Source organism: Girardinichthys multiradiatus, chromosome 23 (genome assembly GCF_021462225.1).
Source record: "Girardinichthys multiradiatus isolate DD_20200921_A chromosome 23, DD_fGirMul_XY1, whole genome shotgun sequence".
Taxonomy (NCBI): Eukaryota; Metazoa; Chordata; class Actinopteri; order Cyprinodontiformes; family Goodeidae; genus Girardinichthys; species Girardinichthys multiradiatus.
Genome location: NC_061815.1, coordinates 37,082,289 through 37,100,000, shown reverse-complemented (window position 1 = coordinate 37,100,000; position 17,712 = coordinate 37,082,289). Strand labels below are relative to the sequence as shown.

Sequence of the window (17,712 nt, the reverse complement as noted above, 5' to 3'; positions counted from 1 at the left end):
TTGGCATGATTCTCCACCAAATTTAATAGTTGGCATGAGGGGCTTTTAGGCACAATTATTCTTAGTGTTACATCAGACCCACCTTGAGTGTTTATTGCTAAAATGCTTAAACCTAATCTTATTTGACCAAAGCCCATGGCTCAAATTAAAGTCCAAATTGTGTTAAGCAAACTATGTGTTTACATTTGTGATGGTAGGAAGGAACCGACTTTTTCCTGGAATACTTTCCACACAATAGGTTGGCATGTAGGTTGGAATAAGTTAGGGAGACTTGGTGACACCATTACGTTGCTCTTTGCTGCAGTCCTCTTAGAGTGAGAATTTTCAGATTTTCAGTTTTTCCTCCCATATCATCCTAATCCAGTGTATGGTGGTAAAATCGACATAGATCCTCATGCAGCCTTGTTTGTCGGACTCAGTTGTTTTTAATGTTTTAATTCTTGTAACTTTAGGCAGGTAACTACTTTCTTGATGTAATTTGCTGACTTGTAAAGAAAAACGTACATGTGACTCACTTGAATGGCATGTTCTCTATGCTTTCCTATTTTGAAGAGTGGCTAATAGTAATGGGTCTCTCTTTCACGTGATACTTTTACCACAGAGAAACAGGGAGTAATTAGCCAATTCTTAGACACACTGATCAACTTAAATAAATGTAGCCTTCATTTCAATAAATCTGCATGAATTTTTATCGGCAGTAGTGGTGATTTTTCATAAAAACAACCATTTCTAAACTGAAAAAATGCACTTTTTCTGAAATATTTTGACGTGGGCTTATGCAAATGCACTAAAATATGATTTGTATCGTTTTTCTTTACCACACATATAGCAAGGCTGATGAGTAAGAAGGGTGGTGTACCATCTGCTTAAAAGCAACATGTTAATGGGACAGAAAAACATAGTGGATCTATGATAAATGTCCTGTTGCCTTCTCTTTTATACAACTGAATAGTAGTCAAACCTGGCACTTGGGTACTCCCATCTGCTCCATATAGACAAGACCGATGACTCATGTTCCACTTCGCTGACACAAGAGAAGCAGATTGTGTTTCTTCAGGTGGTTATGAATTTAATTTGCATCATCAAACTGAATTCCCTGCAGAGGCAAGGTTAATCCCCCTACACTTTAACCTGTTTATGAACACTTGTGCAGACAGTGGTCATTTGTTCCTTAGTACACGCACACAAATCATGTATGCAAAACCACATCAATGCTTAAAACCGAGTTATATCATCGATGAGTTTGTAAGGAATTTGGTTACAACTGACCTGGATTTTCCTCCTGTTGTGTCACTTAGTACTTTGTTCCTTTTAATATAACATTTCACCCAAAACTGGCCTAGTTTTCCCAGTACTGCTTGGGCAGAATTGATTTTATTCACATACTTCACTGTAAGGAAATATAAGAACACTAGTTCTGAGGGAATCCGTACAAGTCAACATAAAGGTCAATGTAACAGATGTTAGATGTGTGATTCATCAAAGGATCCACCTTTGGTTTGATCATTGCTCTGAAAACTCTTTCCAACTCAGCTATGAATTTTTCAAGTTAGCTGACTGCAGTCTCTACTCGTGTAGTTTGAATACATTCTCAAAGCAGTGATATTTGCTGGCTTACTTAAACCAATGTTTAACCTCGACCAAAACAACTCATGGTTGTATTTATGGGTCTATGTGTTCTTCTGAACAGAGCCAACATTACCTTCCTTCTTTTAAACTGTTAGAGACTTCAATTTACAAAGGATGAGTTCTGTTTGTTTCTTGATTTTCCTGAAAAAGTTTTAAATAATCAGGCAAAGAATTTGAGGCCATCTGCTTTTGCCAGTTGTACATAAGAACATTGTCTGTTTAACCTGACCCTTATGAAACTGGTCATTTACTTTGTGCCACAATTAGACTTCCAAAAATGCTTCAGATCTACTTTTAAGTTGTTTTGGAAGGTCGGACAACATTGGGACCAATAAAGGTGGATTATTTTGCTGTATGATCTTAGAAAGAAAAGAGGTTTATCCAGCAGCACCACAAAATGTCACTGAAAGCTTTGTTCTACACCTTGATCATTTTCTGAATTAATCTGGATACGCTACAAAGGTGTATTTATAAATGGCACATTAAAAGAAATGAAAGAAGACATGTGTCCACTAAAACCCACTGGACATAGTTTGAATTATGAGCATGACTATAGAAGAAAAAAATCTGACATTTCGTTTGCAGTCTGTAACTAAAGACTGAAGCACACGGGCACAGTTAGTGTTAAAAACATTAAATTGACGCTAAAATTTACTGAGATAACAAATAAAACGTCCTTGGTAAAATATAACCCAGGGGGAGGAGAATGTACCGTTGAAATTGGTTTTAAATGTGATGGTACATTACACAACACATTCGTCCTCCAAATAGGCTAAGATGGTGCAAATCCAATGACATCTGAGCACTGAAAATTGTTTACTGTCGAATCCTTTCAAATAGGTGTTGTGAGAAGAATAGTGTGGCATGTGGTAGAACGCCTGTTTAAATAGATTAAGGGCGCTTTGGGATAAATCTCCTTCTGGTTTGAACTTAACATTATACTGTGGAGGCCTTAAAGATCAAGAACCTACTAAAGTAGGTGCAGAATGTGATGTGACGGTGTGCAGACTGCATAAATTTAATTGGCAAACAGAGTAATAACATTTCCATTAGACCCTTATATCAGATAAACCGTGAACACAAGTCTGCACCACTACTGTTCAATGCACAGATTACCATACCTTGGACCAGTTGACCCTCTTCATCACAGTTTCAGGTTTGTAGATCTTCTTGGGCTCCAGTCCATAAGGCAGCTTGACAGCAGATAACGCAGGAGGTGGAGGAGGACCACCAATACCCCCAAAGGGGGGCAGAGGAGGTGGGGGGCCACAACCTGGGGGAGGCGGAGGTGGTGGGGGTCCTCCACCTGGGGGTGGAGGAGGTGGAATAGAAGCATGGCCAGGCAGAGGAGGAGGGGGAGGGGGTGGAGGACAGCCACCAGGTGGGGGAGGAGGAGGTGGGGGAGGTGGAGGTGGTGCACCCCCCGGTAGTGGTGGAGGAGGTGGTGCTCCAGGAGCAGCTGGGCCTGCAGCAATCTGCAAAAGCAAAATGGAAAAGTCTGTAACAGACAACATCCTGATTGAGGCTCTTTTTAGCTGATTTATACTTGAATCTGTTATAATAAGCAAACGTCACAATCCCACTGGAGAAGAAAGCCTGAATGAGGTCAAAATGTGTGTTTCTTCTCTAGCACTTGATTTCTGCACTGCTGTAAATCACAGATCAAATTCAAACCAACATGGGCCTTCCTTGACTTTCCTAAGCAGGAGGTTAAATATAGGATCCTTGTACAATATGGCTAAAATGCTTTTGCCCAATTTTCTTTGCAATTCTTCAACATTTTAATGTATTTTCCAAAATTACTTTTCTAAGCATTTTTTTTGTGTTGAACTTTGGTAAAATGAGGCATTGAATTAAATAAAAAGCTAATTTCTGATGCAGGACAAGGGTCCATTATGTTCTAGTCTAGGGAAAAAGCCGATGAGGTGGCAACTTTTCAGATCATTTGAGCCTTCTAAAATGATAATTAATCATATACTTCAGGACCAAAACTTTCCGTCTTATGTTATCTCAAATTGGAGAAGGTACAAAATTGGGATAAAGCATGATTTTGCTCTCTGGTAGTCAGGGGTCTAAGCATTTGCACACATTTCCATCTCTTGCCCGTGTTGGACTTTAAACACACACAGTGCCGAAATGTGCTTCATTCTTCACTGTTTTTTATGCACCAAATTACCAAAACAAACTCACTGTTGTTACATTTACTTGACAATAAACTGAGTTCTAACTCTGATCGTAACCTGTCTGGAACCAAAACCCTCTGCATTGTGTTATATTTTCCCACTGCTAGCATATATATACCAGTTTATCTTATTGTTCAGACTTTAGCCACATTCAAGCAAAATGTTGCTATACAGTTCACAGAAGGAACAGTTTTTGACCATAAGTGTGTCTTTTTGATTTGATTTAGAGAGCCATTAAAACAGTCAACAGAAATGTAATTATAACCTGAGACATGTATGCACAATCAAACATTTCAAATTAGCAGGAAGCCGGAGAAAGTCCACTACAAGGCCGAAAGAAAAGGAATGTTTATAGGAATACACTTTATGCCAATTGCACAATTACAGACACTGTTGCTCCAGTTAGGCTTAGATTAGATGTCTCCTCTAACCGAAAAGCATTTCCACTTCTCATTTCCAAAAGCAATTCCACCACTATGTACATTTCCCCCAGTCACTTTTCTTTCTGTGCGTAAAAATGTAATTGGTTTCATATTTAAAGACGTTACACGGCGATTCATTACATAATGGCATTGACTGATTTCTTATTAGGGCCAAAAATTAAAAAAGGCGTTCTTCAAGGAGCTCCTCACTCATATTGCTCAGAGCCCTTTGCCTACAAAAAAAAAAAAAAACCCACACGGTGATTACGAGTCTGTCAATCTTTTAAGTGTAATGGGAGAGAATGGATTCAAATTAGCTGCTGAATTGGAGCAGATTTGTTTTCATAGTTAAGGGTCTCCATTTCGATCTATCTTCCTCTGATCCATCAATGATGAGCTCCAATACCAGAAATAAAAATAAAAAAACTACTCAATAATTGACTATTTTCCCCAGTTTAGACATCCTACTAAATTTTCAACAGAATTAATATAGGCCAGAAATTTAAACAGGCCTTGGACAATTTATAGAGAAAAAGCTCAAATATTTCCCAGTCTTTATATCTGCCCAAAACATTCATTATTAACAACACTTTAAAAAATGCTTGCTTCCAGGTTTACTGGGTCCCATTTAGTCTTTAGGTCTTCCACGAAGAGGTCATTGTCGTCTGGATGATCTGAACGTAATGTGATTAAATGTCCTCCATGATTTCATCTCTGATCGAAACACTCAATCACAAGTGTTTACGTATGAAGACTGCAGACAAGGCATATTATTTCTGTATGGTTCCAACCCCTACCGCAGCGCCTGACAGTTACCTGTTGCTTGATCAAATACCTTAAATATACAGAAAGATGTAATTTCTTTAAATGAGAGGAGTCTTTTCATTTTGCAACTTAATAAATACAGCTTTTCAATCTCAGTGAGAAAATTTGTTGATTTTAATACACTTACCTTCACTACTATTTTAATTAAAATGGTGTTTTATTACAGTGTATCTTACAGCCCGTTCACATCTGGCACTAACATCCATATTTGGTGACCCAATCATGTCTGGAAAACTCTAAACACGGTGTAAACGCTCTCTAATCAGAAGGGTTTTCTAGACCAGCTTTGAAGGTTGTGATATGGGTGACCTTGCTTTATAGTCTGATGGGATCTTTTCTGATTGTTTTCTTAAATACCAGATATGGTCACTGTATTGCAAAATGTCCCCCCACCATTGCTAGAGGTGCAACAAGATGTTTTAGAACGACATGTCACAAATAAAAACCCCACTAAATTTAATCTAAAAGCAAAACCTGTCTCACAAAACACTGCCTAGCAACTGTGCTAACTAATTTATTATTGTGAGCCACAGGCATGAAGGTCTGGATTTTTGGCAAGTTTCTAAGAGTTGAATTAAAGGCTTTAAAGCCTGAAAGGTGTGTGCTTTAGCCAGGATATGCTGTTGTATCAATGTTTGAGTGTTTGAATTAGATTTGTTCCGTTGTGTGCATATGGGGCTGACCGAAAACAGATATTTTTTAGGCAGTTGGGGAATACTGCGACTGGCTAACACTGCTTCAGAGCCTCCTATTGGTGCTAGACTAAAGGTACATTTTAAAGTACGGACAGCGTTTTATCATTGCTAGCTCAAAATCTAAAATACTCTGGCGGAACAAACCTGAACTGAGTAACTACAATGAACAGATATTACAATTCAGTTTCAGATTTATGAAACCTTTATTCTGTTTGTAAAAACTCACCATAAAATTATTTTTCATGTTTTTAATGCTTTTCTGGCATTACGGCCACCTTGGAATTAGAAAAGCAAGAAAATTGAAATACATGGACTTCTCAAATCAGGACAGGAATATTCTGATCTGAAAACAGATTTGTTTGTAAGTTTCTCAATTTGTATTCTTTTTTGTAAAAACTAAGAACTAAGGACTTTTAGTTTTTTCTAATATGTTGGAAGAAAACGTGAATAATATTGTTGATTGTGCACTTTTGCTACGCTGTATGAAGTCAAATTTTACTTTTCTTCTTATCCCATATCACATCTGTTAAGCTACACAATTAAACATTCTGTAGCTAAAACAAGGTAACAAAAATGCAACTCTGATGAATCTTTGAAATGTTAACGTCTAAATAAAACATCTGCTTTTTTCTGTTTAGCTCACAGTTCACTGAATTGTGTGACTAAATGTGTATTTGAATGTAAAGCAGATTAAAAAAAAAATAGCTCAGGACATATTTTGATCCCAACAGTTGACTGCCACACCTTGCAATGTCTGCTTTTATCCAAATAGGCAGGAGGCATGTTTATACCAGGTCTGAACGGGTCATTAGGGTGCAGAGCAAGCATGCAAAAAGGACTAAAGATCAGTCTCACAATCAATTTGACAATTTAAAGCACCATAATCCTTCATTCCTTTACTGGATACTTGGATTTGAAGGTGATTAAATGTTGGATTTATGTGTCAAGGGCCAAGCATGCAACAAAGACACCCACCTTGGCTTCAGATTCCCTGATGAGTCTCTGAGCCTCTTTGAGCCTGTCTTTTTCTATAGTTAACTGTGCAGAGAACACACACGTACACCAGAGATGCACACCACAGGAACAGGGATGAAACAGCACACACACAGGGCAACAAAAAAAGCACAAATGGGGATGGGTTAGATGGACAATGAAAAGAACACTAGTGAACTTCAACAGGTATAGAATTTTACGCTAAACACAATAAAGACAAGAGAGAACTGAGGAAAGAGAGGGGGGGGGTCGCTTACACAGTTAATGACAATGGCAGTACAAGGCTTCCTTCCCATTATGTCAGAATGAGCCATTTCATGTGCAAAAGGCAGAGTGTGATGTACTTTTACACCTAAAACAAGATGTAATCTATCTTCAAAGGAGCATCAGTGTAGAGCAATGACTGTATGAAAGGAACACAGTGCAGCATCACTGACAGTTGGTGCTCCTTCAAAAACCTTCTTCCATTCCCAATTTTTTCTTCCTCCTCCTGGCATCTTCAAAATACATTTCAGCTCAGCACCCTTAGATGTGTGATGGCTCCTGATTTCACTGAGCAGTCTTTGTTTTAGAAATGTACCCATTGTGCTTTGATAATTTACTTTATGCAACCTTGCCAAAAGTAATAAAACGGTAACATATTCTGCATGAAACCAAAATATTTTCCATGCAGCCAGTCTTACAAAAACCCTATAAAGACTGTAGAAACAAATATTTAATGTGCATACTAAAAAAAAAGAAATGGAAACATTGTGGTTAAAAAAGATAAAATGCAATATTTAAAGCTAAAAATATGTTTATTTTAAAGTGCATGTTTTAAAAATAAAAGAGACTGAGTTAGAAGAAAAACAAGATATTTAGCCAGTCTGCTAAAACCTAATCTACCAGTACATGTTAATATAGCAGAAAATTAGTGAAAGGTAATTTCTGATATTTAAATAAAAAAGTTAAACAAATTCAGTTTCTCTGAAAACTAGAAAGGTCCAATCAGAATCTGTAAAATTGAAGATTCTGTGCCTTTCCGTCCTTCCTCCAAATTCTGAGATCATGCTTTCCACATGAATCGGAAAATTTTATTTTGTCTGAAAAAAGGATCACTGAGCCCAGGTGAGACGCTTCTGACACCTCTGGGCCAGGACTGGCTTCAGATAAGAAATCTGACAGATATAGCTAATGTCTTGGATATCTTGGTGTGCAATGGCTCCGGAAGCTCTGACTCCAGCTGCAGAACACGCTTTGGACATCTCCTCCATACTACAATGGGCTTTGCTTCCCAATCTTCTCAATGATGGTGTTTCCCCTGTTTCTTGTGCTGCTCTTTCTAACACATTTTTTTCTTTTCAAAAAACATAGTCACTGAAAACGTTTTGTGGCCTACCCTCTATGTGGAGGTTGTCTGCTGGGTAACTATTGAGTCAGCAGTCTTTCTCATGGTTGTAATGCTGCATGTTGGGAAACATTTTATTGACCGGTGCATCTTAGATCTTCTAAAATAAAATGTACAGAGAGGGGCTAGGTTGCTTCCCTGACTGACCTTTGGGTTTTCATTGGCTGTAAGCCATAATCATCACAATTAATAGAAATAGATCATTTAAATATATCCCTGCCTCTCTAAAGAATCTATCCTTTTTGACAATAATCAAATTTATTGTGATATACTCGTATTTCAGCCATCCAAACAACATCAAAGCCCACAAAGAGGTGCCTTCATTGTGAGCTCTGCTACCTTTGTCAGTTAAGTCAAATTTTATAATCAGTCAGTCTGGGCTTAAAGGACAGAGAGGTCTACTACAACCTCCAGCTCTTCTGGGGGCCATGCTGGGGCAGCTACAAGCTGGCCAGGTTGTTAAAACCTATTAATGGGATGGCACAGTGTGTTCCAAGGAACCACTGCAGTGCTACATTATTCATCACCTCCAGAGCCGATTCAGTGAATAGCTTTCCCTCCTGCCTTGAATGGTTGCAAGTAAAAAGGTTTGGGGAATAGTGGATAAATTCTATTTTCTTGTGCTTTCAGTATTATTTGTTGACGGTTCCCAGCTGAACCTCCACTCAACTCGATTGGGAGATAATCAAGCAGACACATCAAACATGCTGCTTGTTACAATGCTAAAGTTCTGGAGAAAGACACTCATTAAACCTGCAGGTTCATAATCAAGGTGAAGAGAGGCAACTCAGACATGCATGTGTTGTAATGTCTGACAGAAACTCTGTCGAGAAGATGAAAGGTTATGGTTAGCTCAAACTTTGTTCATATTCTGCAAAGCAAAAAAACGGCAGCGATCCGACGAACAGCCGCTTTGACAGATGTACAGAATGCATATCCTCACACTGATCTGATGGTTAATACGTTCTCTAAAGCAGCTTGTCAAACATGGAGTGGGTCTGAAATCGCGAACTTAGAGCCCAGTCAGCCTGAAAAAGCAGAATTACAGCTGTCTGTGAGGAGGACACTGTTTTATTTAGGGCTTTATGTAGTATCCGAAGTGTCTTTGATCAGCAGGCTGTTATTACTGAGTTTAGCCGAGAGACCAGAGAAAGTTCTGAACTTTGAAGAGTAAGGATGAAAGTGTCTTAGAGCAGAATCTGAGAGCTTTAAAAGCAGCTTCAGCCACAAACTAAGGTTCACTTATTCAATCATTAGGAGCAACAATAAATGAAAATGTGAGATGAAAAGCAATCTTAGAAACAAATGAAGCAATACCACCCCACCATGCTGGTTTATATTAAATTCTCAAAGAAGAGAGGAAAACTGCCATTTTATCCCAAGGCAGCCCTAAAAAGGGTTTCAAATTGGGTTAAGGGGAAAATAGCAGTCGTTTTCTCTGCTCAGAATGGAGGGTTTGCCCGGGTAGAAACGATGTGGAAGCCAGGAAAAGAAATGCAATCCATCTCTGCGATGATAGAATTTCATAGGAAAAGCTTCAATAAAGCAATTCTCCCTTACAAAGAGCTACAACTTAGGATGAGATTGACCCTTTATTAAATCAAGCGGTCTTGCATGGATGATAACTCCCACTTACAGCACCTTCACAACTGTAAATGGGGTGAAAAGGTATCCTTCTGACCCAATCAAAGTGTTTGTCAAGGTCCCATTACTTCTCCATGGTATGAATTTTCAGATACATTTTCATTTGTTTGAATGTTTAAAAAGAATTTAGCGTCTTTAATCTCAACTTGATCAAAATAACTTTTTGGAGGTGCTTTTTTAATAGCAGTACAGCTGTTTTGTAGAGTAGTTGGATGTCCTTTGCAGATTTACCTGGGTCTCCAGAGTTTGGATTTTTGACTCCAGCTCCTTGATCTTTTCCTCCTTTTTTTGAGACTCGGCCTGGGCCTCCTGTCGAGCACTGAACTCCTCATCAAACTGCAAGAAAAGAGAAACAAGCATGTCTGCGTGCAGATAAGAGACACATGCGAAGGGACGTGAAGGTAAGCGGCGGGTTGTCTCCAGAGAGTGACCAGAGGGAACATCAAGAGAAACAGAAAGCATGCCACTTTACTCTCTGAGGCCGGTTTCTATCCATAACACTTTCAGCCCTAGAGTCCTGTCATCCTTTGTCTCTGTTTGGAGCTGGGTTTTCATGTATGTTGATGGATCTAACCTTTGCCGAAACCAAGCCATGTCGCAACAATGATTTCACCAGCCCAGCAGGGTGCACAGTGGAGCGCCGGGACCAGAGTCTTAAGAAAAAAATCATTCAGGACCCCTACTGTTGTCAGATTGAAGTTGAGACTCTGTATCGTGCCTTAATGCAGAACAGAGAAAACGTAGATGCTCAGTTACAGATTGCTTTTATTTTGCTTTGCTGCCATACTATCACCTTTAAGGTCATCAAGGCAGTTTTCAAATGATGATTTCTTTTAATAAAGGAAACATCACCCTGAGTAATAAATTGATTATTGGCTTGTTAAATTATGAGCTTGATGAGGAACCACAATATTTGAAAAGCTGACTTCAATTTTACTAGCCGCATGATTACTGCCAAACCTGTATAATCAATAACAAAATTAAATAGAACCTGTGTGACAACACGAAGTAGGCAAAAAAACAGTGGTAAACCGGCTTATAAGTGGCTGGTCTACCAAAATTACTCAATGAGCTCACCAAGGAGGTAACAATAGACCCAGAACCGCTTATAAACTTCATGTTTCAACAATTAGGAAGAAACTGGCCAAGAATAGCATCAGTTTCACTGTAAAAACCAGCTCTGAACTAAAAGAACACAGGGGTCCATTTCTCATAAAAAATTATATTATCCCTTAGACTATTCGGTAATTATTTTTGCATTGTGATGAGACAAAAGTGGGAACTTTTGGGCGTTACATCTGAAGTATGACTAACAGCATTTCAAAAGAAAAACATCATACTAACAGGCAAGCATGGTGGTGGAAGTGTTGAAGTTCTAGGGCTGCTTTGGACCAGGACGACTCACCTTCACAGATGGAAACATGTATTCTGATTTCAAGGAGACAATCCTCAAGGAGAGTCTCCAGACATTAGTTTGTGAATGTAACCTAAAGGCCACTTAAGTTAAGAAGCAAGATAATATTCTAAAGTACAGCTCAAGTCCAACTCTGAATAGCAAAAAAAAAAAAAGCCGATCTGACACACTGTAGTAAAACAAAACAAGTTAAAACAGAAGAAATCTGTGAGGCTGCAAATACATTTTTAGAGCAAAGCCAGTAAGTAACTCAATCTCCATAAACCTATAAGTGAAATCTAGCCCTAAATACAAAATTACATCAATGGTTTTCCACATAACCTAACTCTCCCCAACCTTGTGCACAAATAAGTATACATCAGAACATCACCATCGATTCTTGTAATGCTGATACGGATCATGTAGCGTCACAGCCAGGTATTGATCAGGGCATGCAAAATCAATAGCTTGTCTGGGAGCTCTGGGGAAGAAAAAACTTTGCTGATGGGAGTTGGCCAGCCAAAAGGAGGAGGAGGAGAAGGGGGTGTTATTTGAGTGATTAATGTCTCACCTTTTTGGAGTACTCTACAGCCTTCTGCTCACTCTCTTCAACTTTGGCTTTATCCACACACTGATCTGCAAGACAAAAAAGGTGCAAGATACTTCAAAGGCATCTTGGGGTGCAGCGTGCATCATTGCCTCACTGTGAGACTTCAGAGTAAACTGGCATCTTCATTTTAAAGTATATCACAGCAACTCGATTTAAATTCCAACTTGGACCACCTGTCTGGGCCGTAAGGGGTGTTTTTTTTTTCTTAGACAGTGTTAAAAATGTCTTGTGTCTTCAGTCTTTTTCATTACGACTGCCAAAATGTATTTAGAGAAAGCCAGCACTTAATCATTTCCCAAAGGAATCATTTTAAACACAGCAATTTAAGGTTCCTCAGAATACACAGAATATCTCAATTAAACAGCAAGTTGCGGTTTAATCTGTTATTTAAAGGTGTGAATCTGGAGCAGAACAAAAATCAATCAGTCAAGCTGTGTAGCATTTAATTTTTGTTTAGATCATGCTTGTTAATGTGCTTTACTATGATAGTAGAAGTCAAATTCTGCAAAGGCGTACTGTGACTTTTTATCTTTTTTTACATCTTTCTTCTACTGTTATTTGCTGCTATTCATACCGAAAAGCAGCAGATTTCAAAAAGTGATCTCTTATTTTTGCGTCTCAAGCTAAAGTTATTGCAAAGACCTTATGCAGTGTCTTGCAACAATATGTTTCCACATTTTGTCAAACTTCAAGTTGTTACTGAGATTTAAGGAAATAAACCAACACAAAGTACTAAATAATGGTTAACTGCAAGGAAAAATATTTTTCAAAACTTTGTGCAAACAAAAATCAAAAGTGTGGCATACATTTTTATTCATGCCCTTTACTCCAACAACCAATAATTAAAATGCAGTGCAACCTATTGCTTTGAGAAGTCAACTATATACTATATGGAGCCGACCTCGGTCATTTAATGTCAGTCTATATCCAGCTGTTCTGTGAAAGCTTTAAAAGCTCGTCAGAGAACATTGGTGAAAAAACAGCAGCATGAAGACCAGGGAACACACCAGACAGGGTCAGGAGTAACTTTTAAAGCACGGTTAGGTTATAAAAAAATATTCCAAGCTTTGAAGTTCTCATTCAAAACTGTTCAATCCATCATCTGCAGCCAAGAAGCCCATGGTAACTAAAGAGCAGCTATGAAGATCCACAACTCAGGTGGGAGATTACAGTATGTCCACATTGTAACTAACATTGATAGGAAGATAAATAAAGCTAAACAGGGGCTGCAAAAGACCTGAGACTAGAGTGGAGGTTCACCTTCCAGCAGGACAACTAAGTATACAGCCAGAGCTACAATGGAGTAGCTTAGATCCAAGCCTCTCAGTGTTAGAATAGATCAGTCAAGCTCCAGGCCTAAATCTGTAACAAGAGAAGAAACCTGATGTTCACAGATGCCCTCCATACAATCTCTCTGAGAATGAACAAACCTTTCTGTTTCTACATGTGCAAAGCTGATAGAAAAACACCCCCAAAAAAAATGCAGCTGCAATTGCAGCAAAGGGTGGCTCTACAATGCATTCACTCAGTCTGAATGCTGAACAGGACTAAACAATGCAGAAAAGACACACTTTAAATCCCCCATGTGCATTTTATCAAGATTCAGCAAAGTGGAAGGGAAACATCACCCAGCAGGGGGTTGAATACAAATGCCTGTCACACTTTTCCAGATTTGGTTTTGAAAAAATAAATAAATAAATACATAAAAACCTTGTATCCTCATCCAATTCATGGTTATGCATGACTTTGTTTTGGTGCATTACATAAAATCCCAATAACATACATTGAAGTACTATCAAGTGGAAATACTTTTGCACGGCAGGATGAATGGATTTTTAAGCATTAAGTGGAACTTGTGTGGTGGAGAAATGAGAGGAAGTGTATCAACACGTCCCACATACTTCATCTAGTATAAACATCGTTTTCACTCTAAGAAAACCATGCTAAGGTAAAAGACATTTTAAACATAATGCCTTACGTTTTATATGGTAATGGATCAAGGCATTTTGTCCGCAGCCTGTCTTCACTACACAGCTACAACTTACAATTACAACTTACTATGAAATGATAAAAAAAAGGCAGAAAAGACACATTTCAACCCCCCCCCCCCCCCCCCCCCCTCCCCGTGTGCCTTTTATTAAACTTCAGCAAAGTGAGAGAAAGCTTCATGCAGCATCTGTTCTCAAGGAATAAGTCTAGAAACTTTTAATGACCTTTTGTTGGCAAGTCACAAGGCTAGTGACATGACTGGGAAAGATAGTCAATTTATTTTTATTTTTCTGTGCAAAAAACATCTCTGTTGGCAACGCAGCTCAAATTTATTGTTGTCTGCATGACTCCACCAACAAAGATTCTCCATTATATGATTCATTTGACCAAATCATATACAGTTCTCACAAAAGTTTTGTTCTCAATTTATGTATGCTGACACACTGGAAATCTTGGATTCTGTTCAACATCCAATGAGTTTAGGTATTAAATCTCTTGATCTGTTAAATAATATACAGTTATCTTTAAAAAGACTAGCAGTCCAACAACACTCATCAGATCAATTACAGCTTTCAGTTGAAATGACACATTTTTACATGGTGAAACATTTGTTAGTTTAGTGGTAGAGTAACAGAAAGCCATCACATCAAACAATAACGATTTCTATATGGCTGACTGCTTATTTGTACCACTAATTAATTGCTGTTGGGAAATTGGTCTACGGTTACCTAGGAGTACTGCAACAATTAGAAAAGGCCTATATGAAGCCAAGTTATCAGCAATAACCCCCTGCAAAGTCCAGTTGTTGAAAAGAACTGATGTGCTGGAGAGGTAACAGTTTTCCCAAGGCTTTATTACCTTTCTTAAAAAAGAAACTAAGTTACATACCCCTAACCCAGTACACTGTGAAGCACACTATGGTGTCAGACCCATTTATTATTATGGGTCAGGGTGAACACATCAAGACATTCTTCAAATGTGCTGTTTCAACATGACAGTGACCCCAAAGACACCAGAAACTTATCAGCATCTTGTTTCCAGACCTTTAAAAAGGTGTTATGGAGTGATATAAAAATGCTGCTTCTCAGGTAAAAGCAATACATGCAGAGGAACTGTGGAATGCAGTCCAATCGCATTGGGCTGGAATACCTGTTCACAGGTGCCAGAAGTCGGTCAACTCCATGCAACACAGATGTGAAGCAGTTCTCAGAAACATTGATTATACAATTATTAGTTCAGTGATTCACAGGAAAGCTACATCATCATGCAATTTTCAGTTTAAATGGCAAATGTTTAAGTTTGTTAAGAAAAACGAATAAACTGCAATTATTTGTGGAGGCAAGTTTTCCTTTTTTCCTCACTTTTTGAAGATTGATTATCAGAAGTTAAATGTTTATTGATGTTTTGAGAATAGAGCGAATGAAATAATGTATGAAAATAACAGCTATAATAAGGATATGTAGCTTTGCTCACTTCGTCTACACACTGCTGTTATTTTTTAATAGAACTGTAATTACCTAATACATTTAACACATAATGTGGGTTTCAAAAAAAAAAAAAAATCAACTTATTATGCTGCAACAAAAACATTAGCATTTTGCCAACAAAAGGTGGCACGGTGATGACATTTAGAGTATGAAGTAGTTCCAAATGTACCAATAAGCTGGGTGAAGTCCACATCCAGTCGTTTACTGTAGCCAAAGTCAGGGTCCGTTCCACTGCGATGCAGAACCACCTGCGACACACATTCTTCGATCACCTTGTAGTACTGAGGTCTGAGAGAGGTCACGAGACAAAGCAGAACAATTAGACAAGAAAGATATGAGTGACACAAAGCCCACGAGGCTAATTAACCACAAATGATTCCCTTATCCAAGTAGAGGTCACAAAATGCCATGTCCAAAAGGCCGCTGCTGCAGAAAATAGGTACACCATTAAATTTGATCACTTGCTTCACCCTTATCATAAAATTAGTAGATTAATGGCAACACAGAACCCAAGCACGCGATCGTCTGTCCATTTCAAGGTGACTGACGGCCACCAAGGCTACGCCTGCCCCCTTGCATAATTTGCAATCTTCTTTGCCAATTAGAGCGGCCGTAAAAACTGAAATGTAAATCTAATCAGTGTAATGTGTGTAATCAAAAGCACAATGGCCAGGAAAACATGCCAGGCAGTTAGCTGTGTCGTCAAGCACGGACTGTGAATCAGCCTGAAAGTCCGTCGCCACCGCGCAGGTTGGTATGTGACCTTTTCCGTGTAACATTATCAACTTTAATTGCAAGTGACATTTAGCAAATACAATGCCATCTTAAGCTGGGCTCCAAACTGAGAAGTAATTATTTTCTAACCCTGGCACAAACCTGAGCTTGATGTTTAAATCTTAAACACAAAACAATACTTTTTTTTGTCCTTCAAAGCTAAACATCTTCTAATCTGCAAGTTAAATGTTCAACTTGGGTAGCAGATGTTCAGAAAAACAGTCAGCCAAAGCGACCCCGACCCGCCCAGCGACCTAGGATACTAAAACTAAACATCAATGTACAAATGCGTGAAATGGTTCTTAGACATAAACTGATGTCTCCTGCAGGGTCTCTTCGAAACATAAAAAAACACATAAAATTATGTTTTTAAGCTGCAAGCTTCTACAGTCTCCACATGCAAAAAAAATAATAATTTTACAGTTAAAAATAGCAGCAGTCTATTCATTTATAAATACGATCAAATAAATACAAAATAATGTTTCACAAATGTGATTTTGTAAACCTTTTAGAGCACAAAAGAGTAAAAAAAAAAAAACAGTTTTAAATAAAAACCAACATCAATCTAATGTTGCTCTGTTATGGACTGGCGACCGCTGGAGGTAGACACCCACCTACCCCTGCAAGGACAAGCAGGTAAAGACAGATGGATTAATGTACATTGTTTTAACCCTGTGTACGTTATAAAGCCTGTAAGGACAAAATACAGAGCCCCATACAGTTACTGACACCCCACCTGTAAAAAGCCTTACATGACCTCACGCTGAGGGGAGGAGTTTAACTTAAACCTTACTTTAACCCCTTTTTTATTCTTCGTTTGCCCTTAAAGTAAATAAGAATGCCTAGGAACTTGATGGGAAGATGGACTAAGTTAAATGCAGGACAAGTCACGTGGAAAAAAACTGTTTCACAGTGTATGTATGAACTGACAACAAGGCTTATTTCTCTCGACTGCTTAACAAAATGGGCAAGAGAACATACCAATTAAGTAATGCAGATTTTGATATGCATAAGCCAGGAAATGGCTACAAGATATCCACTCTAAACTTGCCCACATCTACAGTCAAGGCATTAAATAAAATGCTCAAAACAGCTGGTACTGTTGCAAACGGCAACACAGCTGGACGAGGACCAGATATCTGGTCACAACACACAATGAGAAAGCTGAAGGGAAAATCATTTCCAAAGCAGACTGTTTGAGAACTCCAGTAAAGAGTGGTTTCAATAAAGATGTATTTGAAGCCTTTTGTACGGCTGCTGGTTATTTGCCGTTCGCCATTTCGTAACTCAGTAGTTTTAGTCATCTCGTAGCTGAAAACGTTGGGTACGAAATGAAGCTGTTTGCCATGGGACATTTCGTTTAAACCATTCATCAGTACAGAGGGCCTTTCGTACTACAGCTTAGGCAACTGATTTAAACCTGAATTTATCCTCAATCCACTTCAAGAAAATGATTACATGACTCCAAATATACCTATAGGCATGAAGTTGCTTCTGGGCGATGCCAAATGTAAACTTTGAAATTAACGGAAACATAGTTATGTCCAAATGCTGCGCTAAAGAGTTCATGCACTGCATTCAACAAACAACAGAGTAATCATGAGCTTCTGAGAGAACCAATGTACTATCCTGAAGACGGAAAAAAAAGACTGCCTCACCTGTGCTACAGCTCTTTCCAGAG

At 38.5% G+C, this 17,712-nt stretch overlaps 1 protein-coding gene across 5 annotated transcripts in view; it reads right to left on the bottom strand.

The window, feature by feature from the left end:
* diaph2 (diaphanous-related formin 2) overlaps positions 1–17,712 on the bottom strand; it is a 555,642-nt gene that overhangs the window by 358,733 nt on the left and 179,197 nt on the right. For 4 of the 5 annotated variants that reach the window (XM_047353019.1, XM_047353022.1, XM_047353021.1 and 1 more), the window contains exons 15-19: positions 15,427–15,545; positions 11,743–11,807; positions 10,010–10,114; positions 6,730–6,792; positions 2,751–3,104 (exon numbers count right to left, since the gene is read on the bottom strand). In XM_047353019.1, the coding sequence (XP_047208975.1) occupies positions 2,751–3,104; positions 6,730–6,792; positions 10,010–10,114; positions 11,743–11,807; positions 15,427–15,545 (706 nt within the window). The remainder of the gene's footprint in view (positions 1–2,750; positions 3,105–6,729; positions 6,793–10,009; positions 10,115–11,742; positions 11,808–15,426; positions 15,546–17,712) is intronic. The other variant, XM_047353020.1, reaches the window with a different exon arrangement.